The sequence below is a fragment of the Paramisgurnus dabryanus genome, chromosome 21 (genome assembly GCF_030506205.2).
Source record: "Paramisgurnus dabryanus chromosome 21, PD_genome_1.1, whole genome shotgun sequence".
Taxonomy (NCBI): domain Eukaryota; kingdom Metazoa; phylum Chordata; class Actinopteri; order Cypriniformes; family Cobitidae; genus Paramisgurnus; species Paramisgurnus dabryanus.
This window is the reverse complement of record NC_133357.1, coordinates 2,932,859-2,946,987: the sequence shown is the minus strand read 5'-3', so window position 1 is coordinate 2,946,987 and position 14,129 is coordinate 2,932,859. Positions and strand designations below refer to the sequence as shown.

Genomic DNA, 14,129 nt, shown 5'->3' with positions numbered 1-14,129 from the left:
ATGCAAACTGCACATATAAATGAGGTTTTCTCAGAACAGAATGATTTTATTTTATGCATTTGGCAGACGCTTTTATCCAAAGCTACTTACAGTGCATTTGAGGTATACATTTTAGCCGTATCTGTGTTCCCTGGGTTCTTTGCAGAGAATACAGCAAGATGCAATATGGTTGGCTGACTTTGCACAATTTTGGGGGAAATTTCTAGTCTGCTATAAAGTGTTGGCAGGCATAATGACATGAAATTTTTAAGAGGTAATTCAGATGTTTAGGACAGATTAACATCTTTCAAAACTAATAAAAAATTCAAACTGGGGTTGGTCACTTAACATGTAGATAAGTTGGACAGACTAAGTGGGCGGATCATTAGTCAAAATTAAAGATATCAAGGTTATATTTTCACAGAATGTTCTTTACATTATGTAGGATTATTTTATGTAGAAAAACAAAAGAAATTCAGGGCCACAAATGACACCAAATCACCCAACAGGACACTAGCTAATCTGTCATCTCTGGTTGCAGGCCGTGCAGAAAGCCCTCTGCTGTCTGACTCTGAGGATGAGAACCCAGAGGCCTTACAAGATGCACAGTCGTCTGGCCCATTGAACCACTACAGTCTGTGCGAGCAGCCCCAACCCGACCTGCTGCTACCTGCCACCCCGCCACCCTCTCCCAGACATCCATCTAGTGTGGACATGGTGGTCATCAGCCAACCTGCCCCCTTCTCATCTCCTCACACACACAATCACAGCTCTGAATCGGTAAGGCTTTGTTTGTGTTTTTGGCATAGTAAAACCAGTAAGTGTAGTTTTTAGTCCTTCCAGAAAAATGCAGAGTTGTTTTTGTGATTGTTGCGGGCAAAAATCCTTGAATTTGCAACACGCTTTCTTAAAATATGTGATGGAATATGCAGGATATTTATGCAATTTTATGCAATGAAATTGTGGAAACTTGCAAAAACAGCGGGAACTAGGGATGCTTATATCAGTTAATTTTCCCGACCGACAATCGTAGCTTCTTAACCGAACATTAACCGTTAACTGATAAGATTTTAATATGAAATTGTCATTGAGTAAAAATACAGTTGACGGTTGTCTGTGAACTAGTAAAAACAAAACATTTAATTTGAACGTGCAAACAGCAGCCACAGATCAACAACAGAACCAGGATTCATACATTATCAGATATTCACGCAACATTACCTTATTAAAAAGCACGCGATTGGTGATCGATCCAGAGAATTAATATCTAAAGGGAAGATTGTCTCAGTTTCATCTACCACAGTGGTCATTTCTAAAGCAGGACGTTTTTCAGAAAGTTTTGGTTTTGCGTCGTCCTTCTCCGTTTGTCCAAAAAGAGCTAGATGTTTATGGTTAGGGTCAGAGGCCATCAGCGAACGTCTGTCCGGATGTGCGCAAGACGGACCGCGTCATCTTGCGCGGACACTCGCGCGCGTCTCCATTCAGCTTCCAAACACGCATACAAATGATTTCTCATACAAATGATTACTTTAACAGACCGTCAGGGCAGCAATCATTTGTGTCATTTACAGGACATTCACAAATTAAAGACAGAAAAGTGGCGAAATGTCTGTCGGCTCATGACGACACGCACCATGTATTAACAAATATTTTTTATTTTAACTGATAATGTTAATCGGTCATAATTTCTTACCTTCGGTTAACGGTCAATGTGAACTGGCAAAAACTGCGGGAACGTCACACAATCACGTCACTTCATAATGTTCCCATGGCAACAGGGGACATGGCTGCACTTGTGTTAGGTAAATGCAACATTTTTCAACTTTCTGTGAAGATATATCATATATGTGATTTTTGCTACGAAAATGCGGAGATTATGAAATCATGCAAGCCCTGCATATTTAGCGCATGGAAATCTGCAATTTATGCTGCGAAAGTGCGGCATCTTTGAAAAAATGCACCCCCCGCATAAATATTCGGCTGATTATGCGTTGAATCATGCTATCGCATAATCGCGTTTTTCTAGAGGGACTGATTTAGTAGAAAATGATGTCATTTACAGTATGTTATTTACTGTAAATATAATCCTTAAAGCCAGTTTGGACCTTAGGCAATGAATGCCACACAAGAACCTCTAAAGTGTTTTAAAAACTGGTGTTGAATATTTTGATTCACTGAATGGCACGTTTATTAATTTTGAAAGTTTGTTTTACCAAAGTAAACTCAAATTTAGTTGAAACAATATTTAGTTTTGTTTGTAAATATTTTATTTGCTAATATTTGCTTTTAACAAATGCAGACCTTCTGTGAGGAAAAACCCATTTAGGTTTGGTTTTTAGATGAGACAAGACCTGTAAATATCACGGTAACACTTTATTTTACGGTATCTTTGTTACACATGCTATATGTAATTATTATAGTAATAACAGAAAATTATGCATATTTACATGCCTAATGTAAGCATGTAAATATTTACTATTTACACTAACCCTAAACCAAACCCTAATCCTAACCTCAACCCTATAGTAAGTACATGTTGTTAATGATTATTACTTAGTACTTAAATGTATAATTACACTTTAACAGTGATACCGTAAAATAAAGTGTGACCCACTTTACAATAAGGTTCATTAGTTAACATTAGTTAATGTATTAACTAACATGAACAAACCATGAGCAATACATTTGTTACAGTATTTATTAATCTTTGTTAATGTTAGTTAATTGAAATAAAGCTTTTAATTGTTTGGTCATGTTAGTTCACAGTGCATAAACTAACGTTAACAAGATTTTAGTAATTGTTGAAATTAACATTAAGAAAGATGAATAAATGCTGTATAAGTGCTGTTCATTATAAGTTCATGTTAATTATTGTACTTAACTAATGTTAACTAATGAACCTTATTTTAAAGTGTTACCAATATCACAAACAAAATATTTGGTTTAATCATTTGTAAATATAATGTCATATGTGTTATTAAAACAGATTTTTTATGTTGTGTAATATTAAACTGTACCTGTCACATTTATTTGCATTCGAGTTACCGTGTGTTAATAGTTTTGAGCGGTTGTTATCTGGGAATGAAAAACCTGCAAATGCCGCAACTGGCCAATCAGAATCAAGCATTCAAACGAGCCGTGTAATAATTATAAATAAAACGTGTATATTCATTTTAGTTATATATATTTTTATTTTAAGGTGATCTGAATACTTTTAATAAAAAAATCCACTTTAGTCTCCACATAAAATAATTTGTGAACTATTGCAGAAAAATACCAAAGTCCTTTTTAAGAAAGTCACCCACCTCTGCATATTTCCAATGTCTCAAGAAAAACAAGACCTGTCGATTCTCTGCATGCTCACAGTCCCTCTCCCAGAGGATTCAGATTGACAATTGGCTCTTTTAAATGGGAGGCAGGACTAGAGCGGCCATTCTGACATTGCGTTCTCCCCAATTCATATCAATACCAGTGGCGCATATTGTTAATATTAAATATCTTTGATAATACTTACAAACATGTAGGAGGCAGCATCAGCGTTAACTTAATTGGACCATGCATAAACGTAAATGGCTAGCGTCTGCACTAGGTTATTTGCATTAGGTGATCTGATTGGCTGATGCAAGCATTGGCGCTTGAAAAGTTGAGAAATGTTCAAGTTCTACCATGAGCAACTGCAGTGACACGAGGTTGACGAATGCACAATTCAGTTCGGCAAAACACATGACGTCACCCATTAAAAGTTAATGAGAAGCGTTAACGCTTACGCCCCATGTGAATGTACCATAACGGCATTGAGGCGACATCGACGGATCCACAATTCAGTTCGGCAACGCATGACGCTACCCATTCAAAGTAAATTAAAAGAGTTAATGCTGATGCCCCGTATACATTTACCTACGTTTTTCCATCTCTTTTGATTTTCAGAATATAATCTGCCCGCCTCGGCCGATGTCCGTTAACGTTGACGCACCGTGTGAATTTACCCAAGTTTTTTCCATCTCTCTTGCTTTCCAGAATATAATCTGCCCTCAGCCAATGTCCGATAGTGGAAAGAAATTGCTTTTATCTGCCACTTTCAATTATATGCCAAAACATTGGTGGATCCCTAGTTAATATTTCATTTTACCTTTTAAAAAAATCCATTTTTTTTGTTTAAAAAACATAAATTTGTTTACATAACTAGGCCCTTAATTCATGTGTACGTGGTTGTGTCTTTATCTCACAGGAGGACGAGTATGAGGCTGCCGTGTTGGTTGAACCCAGCTCCGGAGACGAGACGGCTCTTCTCCTGCCTGACAACAGAGATGCTACCTTCGGGTACAGCACGCGCAAACACACATTCACTGTCTATAAACCCCATCAGTCACGCCGTCGTTATCTGTGACCTGCAGACACGAGCCCAGATAGATTTTCACATATACTCTTAGACAACCCGCACAAGTAAATATGTCACTGTCGCAAAAAACATTCAGGCCTCTACTCTTCCCAATGCCATGCTTTATATCTCCCTGTCACAGTCTGTCTCTGTTTCCATCCCTGCGCACACACGCGCGCTAATGCAGGCCTTTATTTACGGTGACAGTCCGAATATGGTCAGGAGATGGAAGTTTTGAATACCGCCTCATAAAATTAGCGAGGGAGACGGGAGGAGTAAAAAGCGTGAGAGAGAGAGAGAAAGGAATAGGGCAGGTTCAGTGAGGGGAGGACATAAGGACAGATAAGTTGACAGGAAGCTGTAGCAATGATTTATTGAAAGGGTAGTCAGCGCTCACCGGCCAATTTTCAGCATCATTAAAACCTTTTCTCTCTCTCCTCTCCTTCACCTGCTTCTTTCTCTCCCTTAGTCTACCACCCCCTCCGTAGGTTTTCCTCCCTCTATCCATCTTTTGCCCACCATTCTGCTTTGCCATCTAAACGCATCATTTCTTCCTAAACTCACTCTTTGTTGTGTTTTGTGTCATGCAGAGATTTGGCGGACAGCCCCCTGTGGTAAGGAGCGGAACTGCAGGAGTGCCACGGTTGCACATTGTGGACAGCTTTGATCCACATGTTACAAGTTTTGTATTTAGAAGCATTTGCGCTTTATTATCATACTGACATGAGTATTTAAATATGCAATTTGCTTTGTACTTTATATCCACTTAGAATATGCACAAGCTATTTGGCATCTCTCACACGGTTTTACTACAACATGCACGAATGTGTTATTATAAACATATCAACAAGCAAAAGAAGCATCTGTGTGAAATAAGAAAGTACCGTGTTTTTGTGTTATCTGGTTAAATTTGCTTTACCTGAGTACTGATATCTGTCAAAGCATCAGCAATAATCCGGAGCACAATGTTATTCACATCCTTTCAGGCTTTGAAGGTGTAATTCACCCAAAATACTGTCATCATGTTCTCGCTGTCAATGTCATCTCCTGAATTTAAATTTAAGTTGCTGTTTATTGAAATTCTTACCTGTTTTTGTAACTTTCAAGTCTCATTTGTGCAATGAATATGCACATTTAAAGATGATGCATTTAGATTAAATTAATCTGATTAAAGATCAGATTAAATAATCGTCTCATCGCGATGATTTCAGATCACCACAATGATTGCACATCTCTCTAAATACACAAGGGGGAGCTACAGCGCCTGTATAAATTAGACCGTATCAGATTACTTTTAAATATGTGTTGTGTTAATATTTACTGCCAGGTAAACCTTGCAAAATATTTAAATAATCGCAACAATGTGTGAAAATTATTTCATTAACAAACAAAAAAAATTATGTGAATTAAATGTCAAAGAAATAAAACAGACAATTAATCGTCATAATCGTCAAAGCACTAAAACAGGCAATTAATCGTCACAACCATCACAATTAACTGTCAGACAAATTTCATAATCGTGACAGCCCTAGGCATGACACGTCTTAAGTGTCCCTAAATTGTGTATTGCTTCTTGTCATTTTGAAAATCTTAAAATTCTTATCTAAAATGAGTTTCATACATGACATTTATGTTGAATTATGTTAATTAATTGTATTTATGCTGAAACGACATAAGGATAAGGAAATGATGACAGAATATTCTTTATTTTGGTGAACTATCCCTTTAAAGTCAAGATTTAGTTTGGGTCCTCTTTATTTTGTGGTTCCTGTGCTAGAAGTATTTATAACTGTTGTTGAAACATCACGAAAGTTCACAGGTAAACTCAATATGTGCAATGTGAAACACCAGCTAATCGGCAACTGACCATCATGTTTAGATGTAAGAGTAGCACTTTTGATTCCATCATCCTAAAAGGATTCAAATAAACAAAGTTGTTGTTTATTTTGGTGGAGGAACTCCACTGTAAACCAATGAAAATTAGATATTGACTATTCCAAATAATCTCTGCTTTATACTGGGTGCTTCGTATATTTATGTTAGTTTTGTGCATTTTACTGAGTCACTGTTTGATATAACACAAAATTCTTGTTTGTTTGTTAAATATACTATAAACATAAAATAATTTAATTACAACATTCTTCATTATTTTGACACATTTGGGTTTTAGGAAAGTTTTTACAGTATAGTAGAAAAGTCATTTAATTTTTTTAATGATTCGAACTATGAATTAAATTATTTAAATTTAAGGAACTCATGTTGTGTGCGGTTTCATAATGAATGACTCATCTTAAGGATTCACTGGGATCACATGGACATTTTTACCTGAGACCAAATTATGACTTCAGGTTGGCCTGATTACTTTTAAATAGGGATGCACCGATACAAAATTTCCGATATTTCATTACTTAATGACATCTACTGATAGATACAGATGGTTTTGCTTTTTACTCCTTGTTTCAAAGTATCACGTCGTGAAATCCTAGAAGTACAGAGCATAAATGTGTCCTTAGGCACCAAAACCAGTCATAAGGGTCATTAACTTTAATTGAGTTAAGAATTTTAATTTATTCCACCATCTTTGGAATAAATAAGCTTTCATTGATGTTTGTTAGGATAGGACATTATTTGACTGAGATACAACTATTTGTAAATCTGGAATTAAATAAAGGTGCAAAAAAATAAATATTGAGAAACTCACCTTTACAGTTTCCAAATAAAGTCCTGAGCAACTGCATCTACTCACAAAAATAAAGTTGGGATATATTTACAGTAGAAAATTTACAAAATATCTTTATGGAACATGATCTTTACATAATATCCTAATGATTTTGGAATAAAAAAAATTATAATCTTGACCCAAACGATGTATTGTTGGCTATTGCTACAAAAACACCCGTGTAACTTAAGACTGGTTTTGTGGTCCAGGGTCACAAATGCAATTCTGTTTTTATTCTTACCAAATAATTTATTTATTAAATTAATCAAGTTCTGATGCGTTTTAACGCCCCCTTTTGGATTGTCAGAATATACTGTAATCAACCCTTATTACTGGCTATGTTTAAACAATCGTACATGTCCCATAGCGAAAAAAAATTATATCATCTCACGATGATATATCGGTCCATGCCTTTTTAAAAATAAATATCATAATGAAAATATTTTTAATGCATAAATTAAGAAGTGCAAATAATGAAGTATGAATATCAATATTTAAAACATTTTCCAATTGTTTCAGCAAACCTGGCTTTTTTGTTGTTATTGCTGTTTACTTTAGACTTCTGTTTGAATAGTTTTATGATGTTATTTGCTTTTTATACACTTCTTCAGTACTGAATTTAAGAGTGATGTCAACGTTATTACACTTTGATGAAACATGCTTTTGTTGTATTTACTACTGTACTTTAGGTAAGCTGTATTGTATGTTTGACTTGGTTTTTCTTAACAAGTTTTAAGTACTGTAATGCGTCACCATAGAAATCTGGAAACATGTCACCTTTAAGACCCAGTTTAACCAACCAGTAGACACAGCAAAACCACATTTACCAGTAACACATATATGACAACAAATATATTAAGATTAGTCATATGTAACGAGTAAAGTACTTTTTTTGCATTGTATAAGAGTGATTTATGAACACGGGTCATTTCAGGGCAATACGAGTTTCGTCTTCGCCTTTGAACTTGACTTGATGTTTGCGTTTGTGCAGTTATTCTTACATTCACTTACTTAACATCTTTTTTTTGTTGTTGTTGTTGATGCAATTGTGAGGTTTTGTTCAGGGTGTGGGATGGGTTTCAGTAATAAAATGGTTTAATGTAACATTTGTGAGGTGTCCATTGGTTTTATCATTATTTTCATTGAAAGTGTTTTATGTTTAATGGATATTTAAATTTCAATTAAACCCACTGTTAGATTAATTTTCATTTTGGTTATCTTAACACACTTGATATCATCTCACAGATAGCACACATATTGTCCTTTGATTATGGATGCACCACGCCAGCTGTACCTCTAATGGTCCAGGCAGCGTCTTTGATTTACCTGTGATGTAGAATTGGACCATTGCCCTCCTGTTATCCTCTCTTGCTTTTTAACAACTTTTTGCTGACCTTCACCCCATTTTTTCCTCTGTTGCTTTTTCTATACCTCTCCCTTTCTAGCTGCCTTGATTTTTTTCAACGCTCTACATTCACTCCCTTTGCAGCATGGCGGAAGCTAATTATAAAATCAATGGAGCCGGGCTGCCTGCTTTACGGCCGCCTCTAAAACCTTAACAGGGAAATCACTGTAGGATTGATGACTCCTTCACTCTTTATCTCTTTTAATTAGAAATGTAAAAGATATGAAGAGCCCGGGGCCACCGCACTGCACTCTGGCATTACAACGCTATACTTGCACCCTGTTCTCTTCCACTCGCTCTCTCTCCTTTTATTTCCACGTTCTATCGCTCTCACTCTGTCCATCTTTCTACTGTTTATTTCTGGTCTCAGCCTTGTTTAGAGTTTAAAATGCATCATTGTCACCCCTGTATTGCCCCGTTTGGTAGCATTTCGGTCACCTTTTGCTGCCCACCTCGGTCTTCTGCGATGCATGCATGACATGTATGATCTTCTGTGTGTCATGTCTGTCTCCTTTAAGACCTTTCCTTCAGTGAACAGCTGCAGCCCAAGCCATTTCTGTACATAAGGAAAGTAGAAATTATTATAAGTCACTTTGCATTTTATTACTTAAATGAACTGCATTAAACTAGTGCAGACTGTATGGTCTACTTGCTAGGCAAGTTATTGGAGTCATTCATTTCTTTTATGTTCAATACCTTAAGACATTTTTTTTAGCTGCTATTATTCTTCTATCCTCACTTTACTATCTATACCATCTTTCCTATTAGTATCTGTCTGTCTGTCTGATTCCTATCTATCCATCCATTTACCTACCTACCCATTAAAGGAACATGCCCACATTTTGGGAATTTAGCTTATTCACAGTATCCCCCAGAGTTAGATAAGTCCATACATAGCTTTCTCATCTCCGTGCGTGGTGTAACTCTGTCTGACGCAGCCTCCGCAAGCTTAGCTTAGCACAAAGACTGGAAGTGAATGGCTCCAGCTAGCATACTGCTCCCAATAAGTGACAAAATAACATGAGCATTTTCCTATTTGTGTGTTGTGATTTGTATTTGTATGCTCGCAGCACCTGGTGAGGAGCAGAGAGTTTGGTCAGAGTTGTGCAAATCACTCCGCCCATGTAGCAGTGCTTCGCCTTCTGAGAATATAGTGCCGAGTATGTTTACTGTTAAAAGATGGCTGTGTCTCATATGACCTTGATATTTGTACTATACAAATCACAAAACATAAATAGGAAAATGTTTTCGTTATTCTGTCACTTATTGGGAGCAGTATGCTAGCTGGAGCCATTCACTTCCAGTCTTTGTGCTAAGCTAAGCTTGCGGAGGCTGCGTCAGACAGAGTTACACCACGCACGGAGATGAGAAAGCTATGTATGGACTTAACTAACTCTGGGGGATACTGTGAATAAGCTAAATTCCCAAAATGTGGGCGTGTTCCTTTAATGTATCTATCTATCTATTCACACATCTACCATTCAGTTGCTATTATTCTTTTATACTCACCTTACTATCTATACTGTCTTATTCCTATCAATCCATCCATCTACCTACCTACCCATCCACCATCTAGTTGCTATGATTTTTTTCTACTTTACTATCTATCTTTAATGTCACCTTACTATCTATACCATCTGTCCTGGTCTAATCTGTCTGTCTGTCTTATTATTCGTATCTATGCATTCATCCATCCATCCATCCATCTACCAACCTACCTACCTACTCATTCATTCATCCATCCATCCATCTATCTATCCACCCATTTACAATCCAATTGATATTATTATTTTCTACTCACCTTACTATCAAGTTCAGTTGATTTAAAAAGCGCTTTATAAATTCTTATTGATATCAATTCATCCATCTACCTAACCATCCATCTTTTCATCCATCTATCTATCTATCCATCTATCAATCTATCTATAAATATGAATTAGCATATCTATCTATCTATCCATCTATCTATCTTAGCATAACAGTCTATCTATCCATCCATCTATCTATCTATCCATCTATAAATATGAATTAGCATATCTATCTATCTATCTATCTATCTATCTATCTTAGCATAACAGTCTATCTATCCATCCATCTATCTATCTATCCATCTATCCATCCATCTATATCTCTCCATCCATCTATCCATCTATCTATATTAGCATAACAGTCTATCTATCTATCTATCTATCTATCTATCTATAAATATGAATTAGCATATCTATCTATCTATCCATCTATCTATCTTAGCATAACAGTCTATCTATCCATCCATCCATCCATCTATCCATCTATCCATCCATCCATCCATCCATCCATCCATCCATCCATCCATCCATCCATCCATCCATCCATCCATCCATCCATCCATCTATCTATATCTCTCCATCCATCTATCCATCTATCTATTTTAGCATAACAGTCTATCTATCTATCTATCTATCTATCTATCTATCTATCTATCTATCTATCTTAGCATAACAGTCTATCTATCTATCTATCTATCTATCTATCTATCTATCTATCTATCTATCTATCTATCTATATCTATCCATCTATCTTAGCATAACAGTCTATCTATCTGTCTGTCTATCCATCTTCCATCTTTATTTTATTCTGCATTAACATACAATTACAAAAAGCTAAAAATAATATAAATTAGCATAAGAGTCTAAGATCGATCTATCTATCTATCTATCTATCTATCTATCTATCTATCTATCTATCTATCTATCCATTATTTTTTTCTACTCACCTTGCTATCTATACCATCTTTCCAGTTCTAATCTGTCTATCTGTTTTATTCCTATCTATACATCCATCTACCTACCCAACAACCCATCATTCATCTACCTACCCATTCATCCATCTTTCCATTTATCTATCTATCCATCTAGCTACCATCTAGTTGCTATTATTTTTTTCTACTCACCTTTCTACCTATATCATCTTTCCTGTTCTAATCTGTCTATCTGTCTTATTTCTATCTATACATCCACCTACCTATACCCACCAACCCATCTACCCATCCATCCATTTATCTATCCATCTAACTATCATCCAGTTGCTATTCATTTTTTCTACTCACGTTACTATCTATACCATCTGTCCTGTTCTAATCTGTCTTTCTGTCTTAATCCAATCCATCAACAACCTACCCATTCATCTACCTATCTTTATTTATTTTTTTATGGTGTTTGCCAATGTTAAAGTTAATCATGCTTATGATATTTGCCTGCATGCATGGTATACCATAAAATAAAAAACTTAAATCATACAGAGACCCAAACCATATCTAGGCACATAATATCATACTAACTTGAGAATAGTTGTGATATTTTATAGGGTACCTTGACTATGAAGACTTGTATGCTTTAATACTTTATATTTGCCGTCTACTAAAATCCATTGATAGAACACATTAATTTTTTTCATTATTTAAAATAAAAACAACATGTAATACTCATTTTAAGCTGTGGAGGGCGCCACTATGTTTTGTGCATAGTGCATTCTGGGTTGATGCCGTTCAGGTCGAAACTAGACGCAAAATATGATTACAGTTTACAATAGTAAATATCATGGTTTCTACTAGTTTTTCATGTTTTACTCTCCATCCTAACCTTCTTAGCTCTCCGATCATTATTATTTTGATTGCATATTTTCTGTATTGTTCATCATTTACCCTCTATTACCCTCCACAATACCCTAACAACCGCATAGCAACCTGAAGATGAACAGTTTAGCATCCACACCGCAACGCCCTCACAACCACCCACAGCACACAAGCATTGCGGCAGCGAGTTTGGTACAGGCATGCAGCACTCGCAGACAATGTATTATGAGAGTGAATATCTCTCCACATGTGCCTCTTTTGTTATTTCCATAATTGATGCAATTGTCTCTTAGACATCACTCTAGTCTTTTATTATTGCTCTTTTCTCCTTCATTTAACTCTCATTACGGTCTGCGCTATGCGGCGAACACCGCATGACACCGAGCATGATTGCCATGAAAGAAAAAAACATGTCCTGCCTCTTTAAATCCATCACCTTGACAGCCTGCCTTGTGTTACCATGGCAACATCTCATTGAAATTGAATATATAGGGTCCTTGTGAACCAGCGTATAATGTATTGGCCTTGTTTTAATCTTAGCTCTAGTTTATGGATGCTTAATAAAATTTAATTACACTAATCGTTTAATTAAAAATCCCATACCACTGTTTACCACTATACCCTCAAGCTGAGAATAAATAGAAATGCGTATTGTTAGCCTCTGTGTGCCAATGAAGTGTACAGGTTTAAAACGTCCAAGTGCTGTGTTAGATCAAAATTAAAAAAAAAAGGATATGGATGTCGTTTTTATGAATTTTGAAAATATCAAGGCATGTTTTAATAGATGTGGTAATCTATTACACCCAGATGAGCCAGAATAAGTTGGTAGAGAACTGTGTTAGCAGTGCAAAAGTTCATGGGTTTGATCACAGGTATACATTTTATCAGTTGTGTGTACCTTTGGATAAAGTGTCTGCCAAAATGGATAAATATAAAAATGATCATAAAGGCACTGATTTGAAATTAAAAAGCTCCAATCTACTGCATGCAAAAAAAATTATGTCCTATGGTTTGCTAAAGTTGTCACAACCAGTTCAATAAAAGACTGTGAAAATGAACATTTGAACATTTTAAAATATTTTCCTTTTAAATTAACGTCTATTTAATGGCCTACAAGATTAATTTCTTTCTTTTTAGTGGAATTAAATTCCATAATCATTTGAGCCATCTCAGCCTTTTAATATGCTGTCTATCCGTATGAGTAATGCAGGGATGTGTCTTTGTCCTGGGATAATTACTGTATGACACATGCAGATAAATGAGGACACACTGGCACAATCCATTAGTTTTGCTCTCAGATGTGTTTGTGTGTGGTTACTAGCTGATTAATTACAGCGGGTTCTCCAGCCAGCGGGGTATTAATGTAATTTTTTTTGGTGCGTGATCGCCCTCTAATGGACAAAAAAAGTGATGTATTTAATTTCATTTCAAATGTGTTTGGCGGTTGCAATGCAGTTACAGAAAATATCTTGAAAAATAGAAAACATATGGCATAATAAAAGTGCAAATAGTTAATTAGATAACATATTATAAAAATGGGTATTTATGTAAAATATGGGCTGAGGGACTGTAATGTTATCGAACTGTTATGTTCATACTGATATATGAATGCAAAAAATATACAGATACAGGTGAATGATAATAAATATACTGATAATGTTATGACGCAAATAGCGTTAAAAATGAAGAAATTAAGCACATTAACTTCATATTGATGTGATCAACTTCATTAAATTAATACTTAATATCGATTCTTATTGCAAATGTGTTATCTGCTGTTAACTGCGTTAGTTTTATTGTTTAATTTCTGTGTTTTCAGGTCAATCCAGGAACCGCATGGCTGGTAACGTTACACTTGATTTCCATCATATACAATACTCACCCTCATGTCTTTCCATGTCTTGTGGTAAAAGCACCAAACCAGTAAAGTAAAATAAGTAAAGTGTTATCGTCCACGTCTTTAATATATAAATAACTCTGGAGAGCCATGCGAAAGTTTGGTTGAAAATCTTGCAGCGTATCTGAGGCGCTACTC

At 35.7% G+C, this 14,129-nt stretch overlaps 1 protein-coding gene and 1 long non-coding RNA gene across 3 annotated transcripts in view; one reads left to right on the top strand and one right to left on the bottom strand.

Annotated features, from left to right (window-relative positions):
- Positions 1-8,184, top strand: part of calcoco1a (calcium binding and coiled-coil domain 1a) — a 27,172-nt gene extending 18,988 nt beyond the window's left edge. For both annotated transcript variants that reach the window (XM_065285333.2, XM_065285331.2), the window contains 3 exons: positions 521-759; positions 4,208-4,299; positions 4,948-8,184. In XM_065285333.2, coding sequence (XP_065141405.1) covers positions 521-759; positions 4,208-4,299; positions 4,948-4,975 — 359 coding nt within the window. In that variant the 3' untranslated portion in view covers positions 4,976-8,184. The remainder of the gene's footprint in view (positions 1-520; positions 760-4,207; positions 4,300-4,947) is intronic.
- The window catches only part of LOC135775264 (uncharacterized), a 27,364-nt gene extending 13,235 nt beyond the window's left edge, over positions 1-14,129 (bottom strand). Inside the window, exons 1-2 of the long non-coding RNA XR_010543852.1 lie at positions 13,977-14,129; positions 8,920-9,037 (exon numbers count right to left, since the gene is read on the bottom strand). This is a non-coding gene — a long non-coding RNA (uncharacterized lncRNA). The remainder of the gene's footprint in view (positions 1-8,919; positions 9,038-13,976) is intronic.